General features: G+C 44.4%; 1 protein-coding gene across 2 annotated transcripts in view; it reads right to left on the bottom strand.

Moving 5' to 3' along the window:
• The window catches only part of LOC138246273 (branched-chain-amino-acid aminotransferase, cytosolic-like), a 247,971-nt gene that overhangs the window by 195,668 nt on the left and 32,965 nt on the right, over positions 1–19,338 (bottom strand). For both annotated transcript variants that reach the window (XM_069200703.1, XM_069200704.1), the window contains exon 2: positions 7,873–7,947. In XM_069200703.1, coding sequence (XP_069056804.1) covers positions 7,873–7,947 — 75 coding nt within the window. The remainder of the gene's footprint in view (positions 1–7,872; positions 7,948–19,338) is intronic.

Genomic DNA, 19,338 nt, shown 5'->3' with positions numbered 1-19,338 from the left:
ATCCATACACATGTACAGCACTTTGATGCCTTGCAAGTAGGTTCACACTACATGTAATTGTAATCGTATTTATATAGCGCTTACTACCCCTGACGAGGCGTCGAAGCGCTTTTCGATGAGTAGCATGCTACTCCGGTACCCAACAAGAATTAGTGATGGATTAGTATAATTTAAATAAGGAGTACAGTTTTAGTATTATTATGAGTTAATTTGAGTTGCGGATATGAGAGTTTGTTAGTTAGATTGACTGGAGTAATGGAGGGGTGGAGGAGGAAAGAAATCCAGAAGTGTTAATTGGGAGTATATCCTTCATTTACTCAACCTAAAGGCTTGGGATGAATAAAGGGGGGCGGAGGGGGAAGAGTACGTGGAAGGGTTAGGGAGAGCATAGTAGTAGGGTGAGATGAATGCAGGAGAATTTAGTAGGATTGTGTGGGAGGTCACAGAGGTAGAGTGAGGTTTGGTGAGTTAGATGTGGAGGTGGAGGGAAGAGCTTAGGCAGAGATATTTAGGAGATGAAAGTGGTCGAAGGGATTTGGGATGAGTCCGAGTGAGAATGGAGGATAGTTTGATAGAGACATGACATAAGAGTGATGAGTAGATAAGTGTGATAAAAAGAGAGCAGAAATTCATAGATATGTAGTATAACAACCCATGCAATGATCCACAAACATGCCAGGCACAGAAACAACATATACATATACATACACTATATATATATATATATATATATATATATATATATATATATATATATATATTATATATTTATACACACACACACACGAATAGACACACATATGCACATACAATACATAATTAGAATCATGGGTAAAAAATACTTAGTCAGACAGGTTTAAAAGAGTGTGTGTGTATTTTATTGTTATTGGTTTAGTTTCTGTAAAATGAGCATCGTGGCCTACCCAACCGGAGTATTTTCTACGAGTATGTCAGTAAGCGTTACCTAGCATGTTTTATATGCCCCGTTTATATTGTACACTAAGGGTACGTGATGGGCCACGGGGTAAGCGTCTCCAGCAACCTTGTGTGCCTTTGGCAATGTGATTGTTACTAGTGCGTCTTTGTGGAGATGTCCTTGTGCTTCTGCGCATCAACAACGCACCACCGGAATCGGCGGTAAACGGATTGGGGTCGTTTTGGAAAGCTGTCCATCATCCTGGTAAAAGGCGGGAATTCCTTTACCTACTTCGAGGGTCGACGGGGCGTGGCTCAGCGGGCGGAGCTTACAGGTGCTTTATAAAGGGAGAACCTTCTACTCTGTGTCTCCAGCAGAGGAAGATAGAACCCGAGCGTCACAGTCAGATGCAGATTACGCTCCAGTACATCATCAGTTCACCTCCAGGAAGGATTCTAGATCTTTTCTGCTATGGGATCTCTGAGCGTACAGCCTTGCTTTATCTTTGCCAAGCCCAAGAGTTATGGTGGCTTGTCCTTTCCAGAGGCTGAGCTTCAACTGCGGCACCTGCTACGTTTATATTTCTAAGTGCTTCCTGTTGAGGTTTAGTTTCTGTAAAATGAGCATCGTGGTCTACCCAACCGGAGTATTTTCTACGAGTATGTCAGTAGGCGTTACCTAGCATGTTTTATATGCCCCGTTTATATTGTACACTAGGGTACGTGATGGGCCATGGGGTAAACGTCTCCAGCAACCTTGTGTGCCTTTGGCAATGTTATTGTTACTAGTGCGTCTTTGTGGAGATGTCCTCGTGCTTCTGAGCATCAACAACGCACCACCGGAAATCGGCGGTAAACGCAGTGGGGTCGTTTTGGAAAGCTGTCCATCATCGTGGTAAAAAGGCGGGAATTCCTTTACCTACTTCGAGGGTGGACGGGGCGTGGCTCAGCGGGCGGAGCTTACGAGTGCTTTATAAAGGGAGAACCTTCTACTCTGTGTCTCCAGCAGAGGAAGATAGAAACCGCGCGTCACAGTCAGATACAGATTACGCTCCAGTACATCATCAGTTCACCTCCAGGAAGGATTCTAGATCTTTTCTGCTATGGGATCTCTGAGCGCACAGCCTTGCTTTATCTTTGCCAAGCCCAAGAGTTAGGGTGGCTTGTCCTTTCCAGAAGCTGAGCTTCAACTGCGGCACCTGCTACGATTATATTTGTAAGTGTTTCCTTTGAGGTTTAGTTTCTGTAAAATGAGCATCGTGGCCTACCCAACCGGAGTATTTTCTACGAGTATGTAAGTAAGCGTAACCTAGCATGTTTTTATACGCCCCGTTTATATTGTACACTAAGGGTACTTGATGGGCCACGGGGTAAACGTCTCCAGCAACCTTGTGTGCCTTTGGCAATGTGATTGTTACTAGTGCGTCTTTGTGGAGATGTCCTCGTGCTTCTGAGCATCAACAACGCACCACCGGAAATCGGCGGTAAACGCAGTGGGGTCGTTTTGGAAAGCTGTCCATCATCGTGGTAAAAGGCAGGAATTCCTTTACCTACTTTGAGGGTGGACGGGGCGTGGCTCAGCGGGCAGAGCTTACAGGTGCTTTATAAAGGGAGAACCTTCTACTCTGTGTCTCCAGGAGAGGAAGATAGAACCCGCGCGTCACAGTCAGATACAGCTTACGCTCCAGTACATCATCAGTTCACCTCCAGGAAGGATTCTAGATCTTTTTCTGCTATGGGATCTCTGAGCGCACAGCCTTGCTTTATCTTTGCCAAGCCCAAGAGTTAGGGTGGCTTGTCCTTTCCAGAAGCTGAGCTTCAACTGCGGCACCTGCTACGATTATATTGTACACTAGGGGTTCGTGATGGGCCACGGGGTAAACGTCTCCAGCAACCTTGTGTGCCTTTGGCAATGTTATTGTTACTAGTGCGTCTTTGTGGAGATGTCCTTGTGCTTCTGCGCATCAACAACGCACCACGTGAATCGGCGGTAAACGCAGTGGGGTCGTTTTGGAAAGCTGTCCATCATCCTGGTAAAAGGCGGGAGCGCACAGCCTTGCTTTATCTTTGCGAAGTCCGAGAGTTAGGGTGGCTTGTCCTTTCCAGAAGCTGAGCTTCAACTGCGGCACCTGCTACAATTATATTTGTAAGTGCTTCCTTTGAGGTTTAGTTTCTGTAAAATGAGCATCGTGGCCTACCCAACCGGAGTATTTTCTACGAGTGTGTCAGTAAGCATAACCTAGCATGTTTTATACGCCCCGTTTATATTGTGCACTAAGGGTACGTGATGGGCCACGGGGTAAACGTCTCCAGCAACCTTGTGTGCCTTTGGCAATGCCATTGTTACTAGTGCGTCTTTGTGGAGATGCCCTCTTGATCCTGCGCATCAAGAACGCACCACCTGAATCGGCAGTAAACGCAGTGGGGGCCCTTTGGAAAGCTGCCCATCACCCTGACAAGGCGGGAAGACCTTTGCTACTACGAGGGTGGGCGGGGCTTTACCCAGCGGGCGGAGTTTACAGATGATTTATAAAGGGAGAACCCTGCACTCTGCTGTCTCTAGGAGAGGAAGATGGAACCCACTCGTCACAGTCAGATTACGCGCCTGTGCATCATCAATTCACCTCCACGAAGGATTCAAGTTGTTTTTCTGGTATGGAATCTCCGAGCGCACACTTCTGTTTTGCCTTTGCCAAGCCCAAGAGTTAGGGTGGCTTGTCCTTTCCAGAAACGGAGCTTCAACTGTGACACCGGCGACCTTTATATTTGTAAGTGCTTCCTGTTTCGGTCTAGTTTCTGTAAAATGAGCATCATGGCATCCCCAACTGGAGTATTTTCTACCAGTAAGTCATTATGGGTTACCTAGCATGTTTAAACGCCCCTTTTGTATTGTACAGTTAGGCTACGTGATGGACCACGGGGTAAACGTCTCCTGCAACCTTGTGTGCCTTTGGCAATGCGATTGTTACTCGTGCGTCTTTATGGAGATTCCCTCGTGCTCCTGCGCATCAAAAGCACACAAACGTGTTTTGCCTTTGCCAAACCCAAGAGTTAGGGTGGCTTTCCAGAAGCGGAGCTTCAACTAGGGCACCTGCGACTTTATATTTGTAAATGCTTCCTGTTTAGGTCTAGTTTCTTTAAAATGAGCATCATGGCCTACACAACCGGAGTATTTTCTACCAGTAAGTCAGTAAGCGTCACCTAGCATGTTTTGAACGCCCTTTTTGTATTGTACACTAAGGCTACGTGATAGACCACAGGGTAAACGTCTCCAGCAACCTTGTGTGCCTTTGGCAATGCCATTGTTACTAGTGCGTCTTTATGGAGATGCCCTCTTGATCCTGCGCATCAAGAACGCACCACCTGAATCGGCGGGAAACGCAGTGGGGGCCCTTTGGAAAGCTGCCCATCACCCTGACAAGGCGGGAAGACCTTTGCTACTACGAGGGTGGGCGGGGCTTTACCCAGCGGGCGGAGTTTACAGATGATTTATAAAGGGAGAACCCTGCACTCTGCTGTCTCTAGGAGAGGAAGATGGAACCCACTCGTCACAGTCAGATTACGCGCCTGTGCATCATCAATTCACCTCCACGAAGGATTCAAGTTGTTTTTCTGGTATGGAATCTCCGAGCGCACACTTCTGTTTTGCCTTTGCCAAGCCCAAGAGTTAGGGTGGCTTGTCCTTTCCAGAAACGGAGCTTCAACTGTGACACCGGCGACGTTTATATTTGTAAGTGCTTCCTGTTTCGGTCTAGTTTCTGTAAAATGAGCATCATGGCATCCCCAACTGGAGTATTTTCTACCAGTAAGTCATTATGGGTTACCTAGCATGTTTAAACGCCCCTTTTGTATTGTACAGTTAGGCTACGTGATGGACCACGGGGTAAACGTCTCCTGCAACCTTGTGTGCCTTTGGCAATGCGATTGTTACTCGTGCGTCTTTATGGAGATTCCCTTGTGCTCCTGCGCATCAAAAGCGCACAAATGTGTTTTGCCTTTGCCAAACCCAAGAGTTAGGGTGGCTTTCCAGAAGCGGAGCTTCAACTAGGGCACCTGCGACTTTATATTTGTAAATGCTTCCTGTTTAGGTCTAGTTTCTTTAAAATGAGCATCATGGCCTACACAACCGGAGTATTTTCTACCAGTAAGTCAGTAAGCGTCACCTAGCATGTTTTGAATGCCCTTTTTGTATTGTACACTAAGGCTACGTGATAGACCACAGGGTAAACGTCTCCAGCAACCTTGTGTGCCTTTGGCAATGCCATTGTTACTAGTGCGTCTTTATGGAGATGCCCTCTTGATCCTGCGCATCAAGAACGGACCACCTGAATCGGCGGGAAACGCAGTGGGGGCCCTTTGGAAAGCTGCCCATCACCCTGACAAGGCGGGAAGACCTTTGCTACTACGAGGGTGGGCGGGGCTTTACCCAGCGGGCGGAGTTTACAGATGATTTATAAAGGGAGAACCCTGCACTCTGCTGTCGCTAGGAGAGGAAGAGAGAACCCACTCGTCACAGTCAGATTACGCGCCTGTGCATCATCAATTCACCTCCACGAAGGATTCAACTTGTTTTTCTGGTATGGAATCTCCGAGCGCACACTTCTGTTTTGCCTTTACCAAGCCCAAGAGTTAGGGTGGCTTGTCCTTTCCAGAAGCGTAGCTTCAAATGGGACACCTGCGACGTTTATATTTGTAAATGCTTCTTGTTTCGGTCCATTTTCTGTAAAATGAGCATCATGTCACCCCCAACTGGAGTATTTTCTACCAGTAAGTCATTATGGGTTACCTAGAATGTTTAAACGCCCCTTTTGTATTGTACACTTAGGCTACGTGATGGACCACGGGGTAAACGTCTCCTGCAACCTTGTGTGCCTTTGGCAATGCGATTGTTACTCGTGCGTCTTTATGGAGATTCCCTCGTGCTCCTGCGCATCAAAAGCGCACAAACGTGTTTTGCCTTTGACAAACCCAAGAGTTAGGGTGGCTTGTCCTTTCCAGAAGTGGAGCTTCAACTAGGGCACCTGTGACTTTATATTTGTAAGTGCTTCCTGTTTAGGTCTAGTTTCTTTAAAATGAGCATCATGGCCTACACAACCGGAGTATTTTCTACCAGTAAGTCAGTAAGCGTCACCTAGCATGTTTTGAACGCCCTTTTTGTATTGTACACTAAGGCTACGTGATAGACCACAGGGTAAACGTCTCCAGCAACCTTGTGTGCCTTTGGCAATGCCATTGTTACTAGTGCGTCTTTATGTCGATGCCCTCTTGATCCTGCGCATCAACAACGCACCACCTGAATCGGCGGGAAACGCAGTGGGGGCCCTTTGGAAAGCTGCCCATCACCCTGACAAGGCGGGAAGACCTTTGCTACTACGAGGGTGGGCGGGGCTTTACCCAGCGGGCGGAGTTTACAGATGATTTATAAAGGGAGAACCCTGCACTCTGCTGTCGCTAGGAGAGGAAGAGAGAACCCACTCGTCACAGTCAGATTACGCGCCTGTGCATCATCAATTCACCTCCACGAAGGATTCAACTTGTTTTTCTGGTATGGAATCTCCGAGCGCACAATTCTGTTTTGCCTTTGCCAAGCCCAAGAGTTAGGGTGGCTTGTCCTTTCCAGAAGCGTAGCTTCAACTGTGACACCTGCGACGTTTATATTTGTAAATGCTTCCTGTTTCGGTCTAGTTTCTGTAAAATGAGCATCATGGCATCCCCAACTGGAGTATTTTCTACCAGTAAGTCATTATGGGTTACCTAGCATGTTTTACATGCCCCTTTTGTATTGTACACTAAGGCTACGTGATGGACCACGGGGTAAACGTCTTCTGCAACCTTGTGTGCCTTTGGCAATGCGATTGTTACTCGTGCGTCTTTATGGAGATGCCCTCTTGATCCTGCGCATCAAGAACGCACCACCTGAATCGGCGGTAAACGTAGTGGGGCCCTTTGGAAAGCAGGGGGGGGGGGGGAGCCACAAACTAGCAAGGGAATTCACACAGTCACAGCAAAAACGATTTTGAAACAAACACCACTTTAAAAGAGGCCAGGCTGCCTGAAAACACAGAGAGTCCACAGTAAAACAAACACTTTTTGAACAATTAATACTATTTGACTAGAAAATATCTTTGGGCTCCTTACCTAGGTCTCTTTGCAATCCTTGAACACTGGGCTGTATCAGGACACAGGAGAGATGTACAGAGGAACACAAAATGGAGGTGCCTGTCTTTGGCCTTCCCTCCACAAAACTTAAGGAGCCAGAGCAGGTGGGGGGGGGGGGGCGGGTCTCAGGTGCAGCAGAGACTCAGGGAGCCAATCAGCTAAGTCCAGTCCCTGGGGCCTGGGGGGAGGCTATTGCTGCTCTATTCAGTATCTCCTTGGATACAGACAGGCTGAATCCACACTTCCAAGCTAGCAGAGTCTACTTTTCAGGTGAGGGGGAGATTGTTTAAGAGACAAACACTGCAATAGTTCTGGGCGCACACTCTAAAATCGGGCTTTTTTAAGGCAAAAAATACAGGGGGGCTGACAGCTTTTAAGCACAATTTAATTCACACAAACAGATTAAAAACAGTCTCCTAAAACCACACTCTGAAAGATTTATGTAGTCTTTTTACTAAGAATAGGGGTGAAAAAAAGGGGGGCAGGGGGGGGGGGAAAGGTGGGGGGAGCCACAAACTAGCAAGGGAATTCACACAGTCACAGCAAAAACGATTTTGAAACAAACACCACTTTAAAAGAGGCCAGGCTGCCTGAAAACACAGAGAGTCCACAGTAAAACAAACACTTTTTGAACAATTAATACTATTTGACTAGAAAATATCTTTGGGCTCCTTACCTAGGTCTCTTTGCAATCCTTGAACACTGGGCTGTATCAGGACACAGGAGAGATGTACAGAGGAACACAAAATGGAGGTGTCACACACATCATACATTCATATAACAAAATACAATTACTACCTTGAATACAGTACTCAGACTTCTTCTTGGCAAACTGTGCCATCCTGCAGAAAAGCCAAGCTGCCTACAGAAAACCTGAAAGACAAAAAAACCAACAAATTAAGAATTTGTTAAAGTCTAAGAAATCTCCAACATAAGGCGCCAAAAGCATTATGTGAACACATGTCATGCTTCTTCATATTCAGTGGGACAGACTGCCGGGCCCTTGGCTCTGCACCAAAGTTCAAAAGAATAAAATTAATTTGCCATAACGTTCTTTATTCGTCTCGCCATTTTTCCAGTTCCTCTCCTTGTCCCGCCTCTTACTGTAGGATTTGGGTCAAAGCGTCCTTCCTTTTAGTTTTTAGGGCCAAGCCTGCAAGAGCATGCGCTAGTGCACAAGTCTCACATGCGAGACACTGTTGCTAATAGTAAGAGTGTCGAGCCCGCCCGCTGTTTACCATTTGTTGGCTTGCTGGCAAATTCCTTTACTGCCTCGTAATTCGTCACTGTAGGCCTAGCATCATCTCAGTTCCTCTCTGTGGAGCAGGAACCAAGCACTGATTGATTCAACTTAATCAGTGCTCTTCCGCTGCACCCTTTTCTGATTGAGGTACTATTTTCTTCTTTTTAATTTTTAGTGCCATGCAAAGAAAAGGCGTGTGACTAGCAAAAACGTGCTGAGCAGGACAAATAAAATCGAAAAGATTTATTTTCTATAGGCAACTTTCTTTTATTTCAAGTCTTCTTTTCTCACTTTGCACTCATGTTTTCTTTTATTTTTGCTCCTGGCCGCTATTCTCAAAAGATGATGATTACCTTGTTCTAAATATTGCAAAGCAACATTGTTTCTTTCTTGCGTGAAATGAGGCTTTAACACATAATTGTGCCGTACACCCCAATCCACCCCACTCCAATGCAAGCCAACCCACCCCGTCTCACCCCACACCAATCCACCCCAGACCAATTCAATTCACCTCACTCCAATCCAATCCAAACCACTCAACACAATCCACTCCAATCCACCACACTCCAATCCAAAAATAATCTGCCTCACTCCAAAATAATCTGCCATATTCAAATCTACCCTACTCCAAAACAATCTGCCCTACTCCAATCTGCCCCATCTCCAATTCAAAACAATCTTCCCCAACTCCAATCCAAAAATAATCTGCTTTATTTCAATCTAAAATATTCTACCCCACTCCAATCTGCCCCACCTCCAATCCAAAACAATTTGTCCCACCTCCAGTCCAAAACAATTTGCCCCACCTCCAGCCCAAAACAATTTGCCCCACCTCCAGCCCAAAACAATTTGCCCCACCTCCAGCCCAAAACAATTTGCCCCACCTCCAGCCCAAAACAATTTGCCCCACCTACAGTCCAAAACAATTTGCCCCACCTACAGTCCAAAACAATCTGCCCTCACTCAAATATCTGCCCCACTCCAATCCAACCAATTCCAATCCAAAACAATCTGCCCCACTCCAATCCAAAACAATCTGCCCCACTCCAATCCAAAACAATCTGCCCCACTCCAATCCAAAACAATCTGCCCCACTCCAATCCAAAACAATCTGCCCCACTCCAATCCAAAACAATCTGCCCCACTCCAATCCAAAACAATCTGCCCCACTCCAATCCAAAACAATCTGCCCCACTCCAATCCAACACAATCTGCCCCACTCCAATCCAACACAATCTGCCCCACTCCAATCCAACACAATCTGCCCCACTCCAATCCAACACAATCTGCCCCACTCCAATCCAACACAATCTGCCCCACTCCAATCCAACACAATCTGCCCCACTCCAATCCAACACAATCTGCCCCACTCTACAACCCCCCAACTCCAATACAAAACAATTTGCCCCACTCCAATCTAGAACAATTTACTCCACTCAATCCAATCCACCCCATCTAATCCACTCCACTCTACTGCAACCCAATATACTCCTCTCAAATCAACTCCACGTCAATCCAATTCACCACATTCCAGTCAACCCACACCACTCCAGTCCACCACACCCCGCCCCAATCCACTGCACCTCAATGCATGCAATCCACTCCACTCTAATCCACTCCACTCCCACAATCCACACCAACGCAATCCACCACACTCCACCCACTCCAATCCACCCCAAGCCACCACAATCCACCCCATTCCGATCCACTACACTCCAATCTAAACCACCCCATCCAGCCCACCCCACTCCACTCCAATCCAACCCACTACAGTCCAAAACCACCCCACTCAAATCCAATCCACTCCAATGCATCCTCCTCCAGTCCAATCTAACCCTCCAGTCTAACCCAACCTATTCTACTCTAACTCACCCCAGCCCACACCACTCCAGTCCTATCACTCCAATGCACCCACCCAAAACAATCTAGTCCACTCCATCTCAATCCGATCCACTTTACTCCATTTCAATCCACCACACCTATACCACTCACTCCAATCCACCCCAAACCACTCAATCCAACCTACTCTACCACAATCCAATCCACCCCACTACCTCAACCCACTCCACCCTATTCCAACCTAGTTAACTCACTGAGCCATACTACATTAGAATATATATGCCATAGAAATAAAATATATATTTTTTTTTTTTTTCCACTAAAGAAAATTCCGTATTTATAACTACAGACTGCACTCTGTGTGCACTCCTACTCCACATACTATTTACGGTGGAAAGGCAGCCCACAAAACGAAGGAAGCATTTTAAAGATGCAATTAGATGCAATTAGGCAATCGGTTTTTGACTGTAAAGCCCAACGACTGCTTACATATTAATAGAAGGGAACACAATATTGTAATTCAATATAAAAAAAAAAAAGAAATACTTGTCCCTGTCATAGGTTTTAGACGCACCCCCCTCGCCCTGATTAAAGTGCATCCCAAACCTTTTCCTACATTAAGTTTCAGAGCACCCTGTCCAGAAGGAGACCCAAGGCACTATATCCAAGCTCTTCAGTGGTAGTCTACTGCTGGCAATTTCAGGTTTCAGGAAACTTCACTGTCTACAAGCATCTGAATCTACAGTACATTGCAGACGGGAATGCATTCACAGCACAGTCTGAATTTGAATCTGCAGTATTTTTAATTTAGCCCTACGGTTCCTGAGTTCGAGTCCTCCTGGTTTCTTTCTATACCACCTTGCTCTGTTTCCCTCAGTGACCCACCAAGCCAGCTCCACCACAGCCGGTGGTCCTTCTTCAGTGTCTTAGACCTGCCACTGCCAACCTTTAAAATATTTCCACCTTGTGGGGAGAAAGGGGGCGCGGGGGGGGGGGGAGACGGAAATCAGACTAGACTGTGTTACCATCCCGCACTTACCTGAGTAGACAATTTTACACTCCCCCAGAAATACTAAAAAGGCTTCAGATGCCGACGTCCATGGCTGGAAGAAGGCTGCGACCTCCCCTCACCCCCCACCCCCCAGGAACTGGAAACTCGCTCTGTACAGATTTCCAGCTCACCTTCTTTCACCAGGAGACCCTGAGAATAAATCCAATAGTGTGTGAGGCACCGTGTAGGTTGGCAGGTCTGGTTGCAGTTTTCACCCCATGTCCTGCGGGCCTGCTACTGGTAGATTCAGTGCACCTGATCTGGGCTGAGAGAGATACCTACCGGCTCGGGGTGACAAGAGACGAGGTTCTACTCTGGCAACGAGCATCTCCCACAGGGCCCGACAAAAGGCGCACACCCGTGGTAAGCTCCGTGCTGTTATGTGCAACTGCTCCTTAATGCATGGTAATGTCTCTAAATCTTTGAGTGGGAGAAATGGCTTTACAGATTCATAATGATGAGTATTGATAAAAAGCCTTGTGACTTATTGTGGTACACTCAGACAAAGCGTCACAGGAAGTATGACAGACGTGCACCTCCCATAAGGCCCCATAGCTTTGTGGAAGGGCACTCATTTTTTAATTTTCTTTTTTCACTCTTCATTGTAGCAGTAAATACGGAATGATTTTCTATTGAGTAATCCGCATTCCATTTAATAATAAGTACTCTTCCATTTTCAGTGAGCTAATCACTTAATATCGTGTACTTTCATTTTCATTCAAGCTCTTCAGATTAGTTTAACTTTATCAGCTGGTACAGACTATGAATCCTGCACAATACCTGAAAGTGTAGCACACAAGTGACTTTTCCAGCACAGGAGCAAACCCTGGGTGTGGACAAGCGACCTTCACATTTTCTTCTGCCTGGTACAGCATTCAGCAGGTGGCGGAGGGTCAGTCCATTTCAGCCATTGGCTAACTTCACTGTGAGCAACATCTTTCTGCCCTTTCACAAGGTGCACATCCGCACAAAAAAAAAGGAGTTCCCTTCAGTGCCACTGACCACTATGATAATGTGTGCTTTTCCTTTTTGAGATTAAAAAAAATGGGCCAGTGTCTATTAATTTTTGTTAGGTTTCGAGGGTCCGGTAGCTTCCCTAACAATGTTTTACAAAAAAACATCGCAGAACAAAATCAGTGACATGGCCAAAAGGCTGGCAGCCAACACCAGACCTACTGGCTTTGCCAGTGCGTGTTTTTGTAATGCTGGTAAGTAATGCATTTACTATTTGGAGTAGTACATTCTTCAATATCCTGCAAACAATGTTTTGTTTTTTTAAACCCGATGCTTACATGGCAGCACATATTGGCGGATGGCATTTATTTTCATCAGGCAGCACTATTTACACATAGAGGGAACTAAAAAGGACGGCAAAAGGACAGGCCTTGCACAATTCCATGATTTAAGTAAGGGCGAGTTTGACATGCATAATTAGAAATAACTAATTAAGGACTGAAACCAACTACAATATTTAAAGATAACGCAAATAATAAATATGCATTCTAGTTAGTATATTATTAACCTGTGGAATTTTGGGAAATTAACATATACTCATTGTGGGCTGTAAGAGGCAGTGGCAGTGTCGGTAGGTGAAGAGCCATAAGGCAGAGGGGGAGGCAGTGGATGATGTTCACTGTGGGTGAAGGCAGAACTTCTTCAGTTTCTATTACATGAATAAAAATACTGAAACATGTCTCATGGCGGAAGAATTCAAGATGATCACAGAGGAGGCACCGAAGCTATTGAAGTGTAACCTGGACCTGCTTATAAAGTCATTACCTTCGTATTTACTGCGGTCCACGCCAAGTTACTCAACACATGCTGTAGTTACAGAAATAGCAATAAAATGAAGTTGCACGTTGTGTGGTCTGCTGAATAGGTGAATTGTAAATCCCTTTACGCCACTAACAGGCCAACTTTCTTAAAATTACTTAAGGAGCAAATGTTTGGCCTTTTAATACAATAAGTCAGGAACACCAAATGTTTCTGGTTAAAGTTAAAGCTATTTGATTTTCAATGTACTTATAAAAATACAATAACTAGGTATTCTTATTGTTTCTATAACAAGACTATTGTTCCTTTAACTATGGAACTGTTGTTTTTTTATAAGCTTTCTATTTGTAAACACAGGACGAACATTAGATGAAAACATGCAAACATACATCAGCTTTGACTACTGATAGTACAAGCCAAAGAAATAATTTTGTGTTTTACAAAGACGGGCAAATCACAAAAGCACATGATTTAAACATCAGTATATAGGATACGCATTAGAGATAAGTGTGTGCGTATGTGGCCGTTCCTCAATTTGAAAGCATTGGATGCACCTAAAATATCACTTTACAAAATCACAATAAAATATCCGTTCTTAAACAGAAAAGTGCTATATGTGAACTACTTTGCACAATAAATCACGCTTTAGTGGCGATGTGTGGCACAAGTTGGACCTGGTCTCCCGGCTTATGGCACTTTCCATTGCTTTGAAAGTGATGTGTCCCCATTATGTGTCTTTGAAGTAATTCTACGTGTGTACAGCGTGTATATATAAGACAAAGGATGTACCTTTGAGGTGGCAAATGCTTAGACAAATTTCATGGCTCACAGTCTTGGTGATCACATAATAGTGCCAGGAACTGTGTCTTATGAGTTGTGTAAGAGGTTATGTTACTATTAAGTGCTGTTGAGGCTCCATCACATCCACTTAATGCATGATTATAAGAGAACTGGTGATCTAATCTACACATAGTACTGTGACGATCTCTTAGTGCTTACATGCATGGTGTACTTTGGGCTTGAGAATGCACCCAGTTTTTAGGCTTGGCTTTACTGCGAAGTGTTTCCAATTGCTTACAACTTTACGTGGAGAGATTTGGGACACCCGTCTTTAATAATTACCTTTGCTAGTTTAAGACACTGCCAATCACATCTCTGAAGAGCCTATACAATTCTCCCTAGATCAACACATGCCGAAATCAATCCGATGATGTTTTTTTTTCCCTACAAATCACATTATTTTATTTTACGGCAAAATAAATGGACCTCTAGGGTCCGTTAAAGAAATGACCCTTTGGTGTCCCTGGCATTCATATTCAGCCACAGGGCCACTGAAAAGATTCAGTACGCCCTCAACTCTCCTGCCCGACTGCCAGGCTGCTGCTGAAATACAAATTCAGCTTGTCGGACGGCTTTGACAAAGCAGGTAGGTCTGCCAGTGCTGGTTCCCTACAAGACCAAAGAAAACTTCTGGTGATGTAAACGTGTATTCAGTGTTTGAGATGCACCATGCAAGACCTCATGCACAAATTCGGTTTTGTGGCAGGTGTTTTTCGGGTGCCTCCCAACAGTCGTGCTTTTAATCCCTTTCCGTGCGTGGCACACACCCTTCCTGCTTGGTGGCTCGCCAAAGCTCAAGTGATTGCTCCCCAAATTGCATTTAATTTTTGAAGAATGTTTTTGAAGAATCCTCTTGAAAGGGGTTCTAAACACGTATAGTGGCTGTTGAAGTCAAGGGCCACACCACCCCCGTGGGGGGCATGTGTGTCTGATATGGTAGAAGATTGAACAGTTAAACAGATCTTACATTTTCTGACCATGTCCTTTCCATGTAACTTCTCAACCATGATATGACTGAGAGTCTACATAGAAGCAAAGGAAAAGAATGAACTGAATCAGAAGATATAAGTGAAGAAAGGAGGCCAGGCCAAATAGCATAACTAGATTAATTGGACTTCCTGAAAAAAATATTGATTCCAATGTTTAGGGAAATTACACAGAAAAACCCATTGTGTTCACATAATGCATTGACAGATTTTTAAAAACAATTTGAGAGAACTCAAATCACCTTCTATTGAAAGTCAGGCTATTTGTTTTTGCTCGCTTGGTGGAAATTGGGACAACTGGTTACGCCTAAGCACTTTCAGCAGTGGCTAGAGCGTGAAGTTTCTTAAGTGTGAGCTTCATCTAGTAGTGCCTTCAGCGTAAACATCAGCTCAACCACAACCACATGAGGGACCTCCTCATAGTGGGCTTTCTACTCACTGGAAGCTTCCCACAGAAGAAACAGAAGCAGAGAAAAGAAAGGTGTGAAAAATACAGGTTGGAAGATTATATATGTTTCACATCTTTCTGTTTCTGTCGTCTGCCTTCTGTCTCAATCTCTCGCTCTGTCTTTTTAACTCTCGCTCTTTATATATGTATTCAGTGAAAAAAACAAAAGTTAAAGTGGAGTTATGGTTCGCTTTGCTTATGCCACCTTAACTTACATTTAAAAAAACCCTACACATTCAATAATTTTTTTTTTGATTTTTTTTAAAAAACAGTTACACACTCAAAGTGGAGTTCGAGTTGGGATTTAAAATTTACAAAATCACTAAAATATGCAAGTTATGGTTAGGACTGCAATCCATAAATCGCACTCCAAATCTAATGCTCCTGACCATTGATGTGAGAGGCAATAACAAATGTAAATAATCCTATATTCACTGAAAAATACAAACGTTACAGGGGTGTTGTAGTTAGGTTCACGTTTTACACACTCAAAACCAAAGAAATTCAGCAGTTGTAGTTCTACTTATGTTAAGAAACTATAACTCATGGCCTAACGTTACTTTACGGCATGAGTTATAGTTTCTTCAGATAAGTATAACTATAAGTATAACTATAATGGCTGAATTTAAGGTTTTGTGTGTGTAAAACGTGAACCTAACTATAATGTACATGTAACCATTGTTTTTTTCAGTAAATTTATTTTTTTAGGTAAATAATACATAATTATCATACATCATAATCCAACCACCACTGCAAAATGCCTTTCCCCTTTGGCCATCCACCTTCCCCCGCCATGCACCCAACCCCATGCTGCTCATGGCACTGGCTGTGCACGGCAGGGGTTTGGTGTGCGAGTGGGCATATTTTTTTTGCCATAGGGCTTCGGATCTGCGGATCCATTGTGAAGCTACACAAGAGGCTGTGCTGAGCAAAATAGCGGATCAGCCCGTAGCCCAAATAAAACATTTTTTGGGGCATTTCTTGTCCACGAGGGGTCCCTGAGGGACCCCCTCCATCTGTCCTATGGGGTAGGATACCTGTATCCTGACCCTTTATGTTATTTTTCACTTTTGCTTCCCAAATGGCCCGACTGAGAAACAAAATGGTGGTTGCAACTTTTCTCTCAAGTTGCGGGCAGCCAATCGGTGCCTTGCTTTTGTCTTCAGATCACCGGAGGATTTATATCCCTAGAAATACAATTTTCTTTTACCTTTATTAACGCTGAAACTACTAAACAGATTCACACCAAAATACAAAAAGCACTCTCTGTGGACCAAGGTCTAACTTTTTGCCAAATTTGGTGTAATTCTGTTCAGCGATTTGGGCTGTAGTCGTGTTAAAAAACCCTATAGAATATTGCATAGGGAAAACACGGTTAAGACCCCCCTTTTTTTTTTCAAGCTCCCACTTTTAAGACAGCTGCTGAAGTGAGTGGCAAACTATTTTCAAAACTTCCACGATGATATGTCAAACGGCGCCAAAATTATTAACAAAATAAAAAAAGCTTTGCCTATGGGAATTAGGCCCTAACTATAACTACCTACTGGCAATAGCCAATAGGTACTATGAGCTTACATATTATTTTACCCTTAAAACCATTAAAGAGATGATTATGAAGGTAGTATGTATTGGTTAGATTATGTACTGATATTTATTTATGCTGTTTTATGTGTTGGTGTAAATATTTTGAGGTCATAAGTATTGCATTATGTATTCAAGTTATGGTTTGCATGTCTGTTGTTCCTATTTAGGTTGCTTTGATGCATATTCACAAAAGAATGTAAGATGATATAACCGAATACTAGTACTACAGCAGTACTCATTCACGTAGTCATACATGCCTAAGTAAATCAGATTAACTGGTTAAACAGATAAGAATAGGAGCATGGAAGTCTGAGGGATTGGCTTTGCTGTCCAAGTCCAATGTCCGGTTCTATGTAGCCTAAGAAACAAATTTGTGTTTCTGAGGAAACCTACATTTGTAATTTCTCTGTAGCATATAATAGCTATAGTGTCTAAAGCAGATACCTGCAAGATCCATGTAACCTGAGAGATAGGGCTATGGTTCAAATCCAAAACGAGTATATTACGTAGCAAATTATACTTTATTGTAGCATTGTGGAACCAGGATTGTATATTTATATTTTAATGTACTTAGAACAGACATTCATCATAGGGCATCTTGACATCATGAGTACTAAAACGTATAAAACAACAAGATCAACATGAAAGATAGGTCATCAGTTCTTCTCAAGTTGTATGTATGCAGTGCAGATCAACGCAAAGGCCAGCCCTGAACTCTGGAAGTCGCCCACTACACCATGCTTATAAAACACAAAATATCAATGAGCAGGTGTGAGGTTGATTGTAAGGACCTACTAGGTATGCACAAAGAACTATTATGTCTGATAGAATGGCTCCAACCATTCTGCAAAAGGCATTAAAGATCAAGCATATGGATTGGAATTGGACATGCTGCTTTGTTGAAATCCAGTAAAATGAATGACAGATAGAAGACACATTATCAAATTTGCTTTGACCACACACCAGCTTAAAAGACATTCTGAAGGCGTCGCTGTGGGCAGTGTGGAAACTAGTGTGGCAATACGTGCTTTAAAGAAACAAAGTGGGAATTGGCATAAAATGTTGTGCTTTATTGGGAAATGAGCGAGTCAGCATGTGTTTAACTAGAAAACTAATTTGGAAATGTGGGTGGCATTATGAAATATTCTCAAATTGCTTTCATACTGACATTGTTTGATATGTGTGCTAGGGGAATTGTGGAAAATGGCAGAGAAATATGGGTCTTAAAGGGCAATGTGGAAAGTGACAATATGTGCCTTACTTAGACAGTAAGGGGAACCTGCAACACTAAGTAAACTTTGTAAAACCAATTTTTGGGCAATTTTAGTAGCCCACCATGCTTTAAACTTCACTGCGTCTCACTTTTTCCTAGTGAAATGCATTGTTTGGTATAATGTGCCTTTGTTTAAAAAAAATCTCTTCTGAGCAAGAACGGAAAATCTGCTCCCATTCCATAGAATATTGTCTAAATTCTAATAAAATATGACCAGTATCAATAATAATAATAATAATAATCATTAGCGCTTGGGGGGAGGGGGAAGCCAGTAAGTGAGAGGTCGAAGAACGGAGGGGATCAGGTGAAGAGACAAGTTTTGAGGTCCTTTCTGAATTGCGATAGAGTGGGAGATCTTCTGAGGTGGATGGGAAGGGAGTTCCAGGTCTTCGCGGCATGGTGGGAGAAGGATGTTCCTCTTGCTGTGGCCTTCCAGACGCGTAGGACGGCGGCGTGCGATGGCAGAGCGGAGCAGTCTGGCGGGCGTGTAGAAGTGGAGTCTTTGGTTGAAGTATTCTAGCCCGGTGCTGTGGAGGGCTTTGTAGGCGTGTGTGAGAAGCTTGAATGTGATTCTCTTGTCTATTGGGAGCCAGTGCAGGTCTCTCAGTAGAGCGGAGGTGTGGCTGAGTTTGGGGGTGTTCATGATGAGACAGACGGAGGCATTCTGGATACGCTGCAGTCTTTTCTGTACCTTGGTGGTGGTTCCGGCATAGAGTGTGTTGCCGTAGTCCAGGTGGCTGCTGATGAGGGACTGTGTGACTGTTCTTTTGGATTCGGTTGGGATCCATTTGAAGATCTTCCAGAGCATGTGCATGGTGTTGAAGCAGGCAGAGGACACTGTGCTGGCTTGGCATTTCATCGAGAGTGTTGAGTCCAGGATGAAGTTGAGGTTGCGGGCGTGGTCGGTGGGACCCGGAGTGCTTCAGAGGGCAGGGGGCCAACAGTAGATGTCCCAGGTTGAAGGGTTGTTGCCGATGACCGGGACTTCTGTTTTTTCGGTATTAAGCTTGAGGCAGCTCTCCTTCATCCAGGCGATGACTGCCCTCATTCCGTTGTGGAAGTTGGTTTCGGCTTTGTGCGGGACGTTGGTGAGGGAGATGATTAGCTGAGTGTCGTCGGCGTATGAGACGATGTTGAGCGCATGGTGTCTGGCGATGGTGGCTGGGGGGGGGGGTGGGCCATGTAGAGGTTGAAGAGTGGGGCTCAGAAAGGAGCCTTGCGGGACGC

Source organism: Pleurodeles waltl, chromosome 7 (assembly GCF_031143425.1).
Source record: "Pleurodeles waltl isolate 20211129_DDA chromosome 7, aPleWal1.hap1.20221129, whole genome shotgun sequence".
NCBI classification, from domain to species: Eukaryota; Metazoa; Chordata; class Amphibia; order Caudata; family Salamandridae; genus Pleurodeles; species Pleurodeles waltl.
This window is presented reverse-complemented; position numbering and strand designations above follow the sequence as displayed.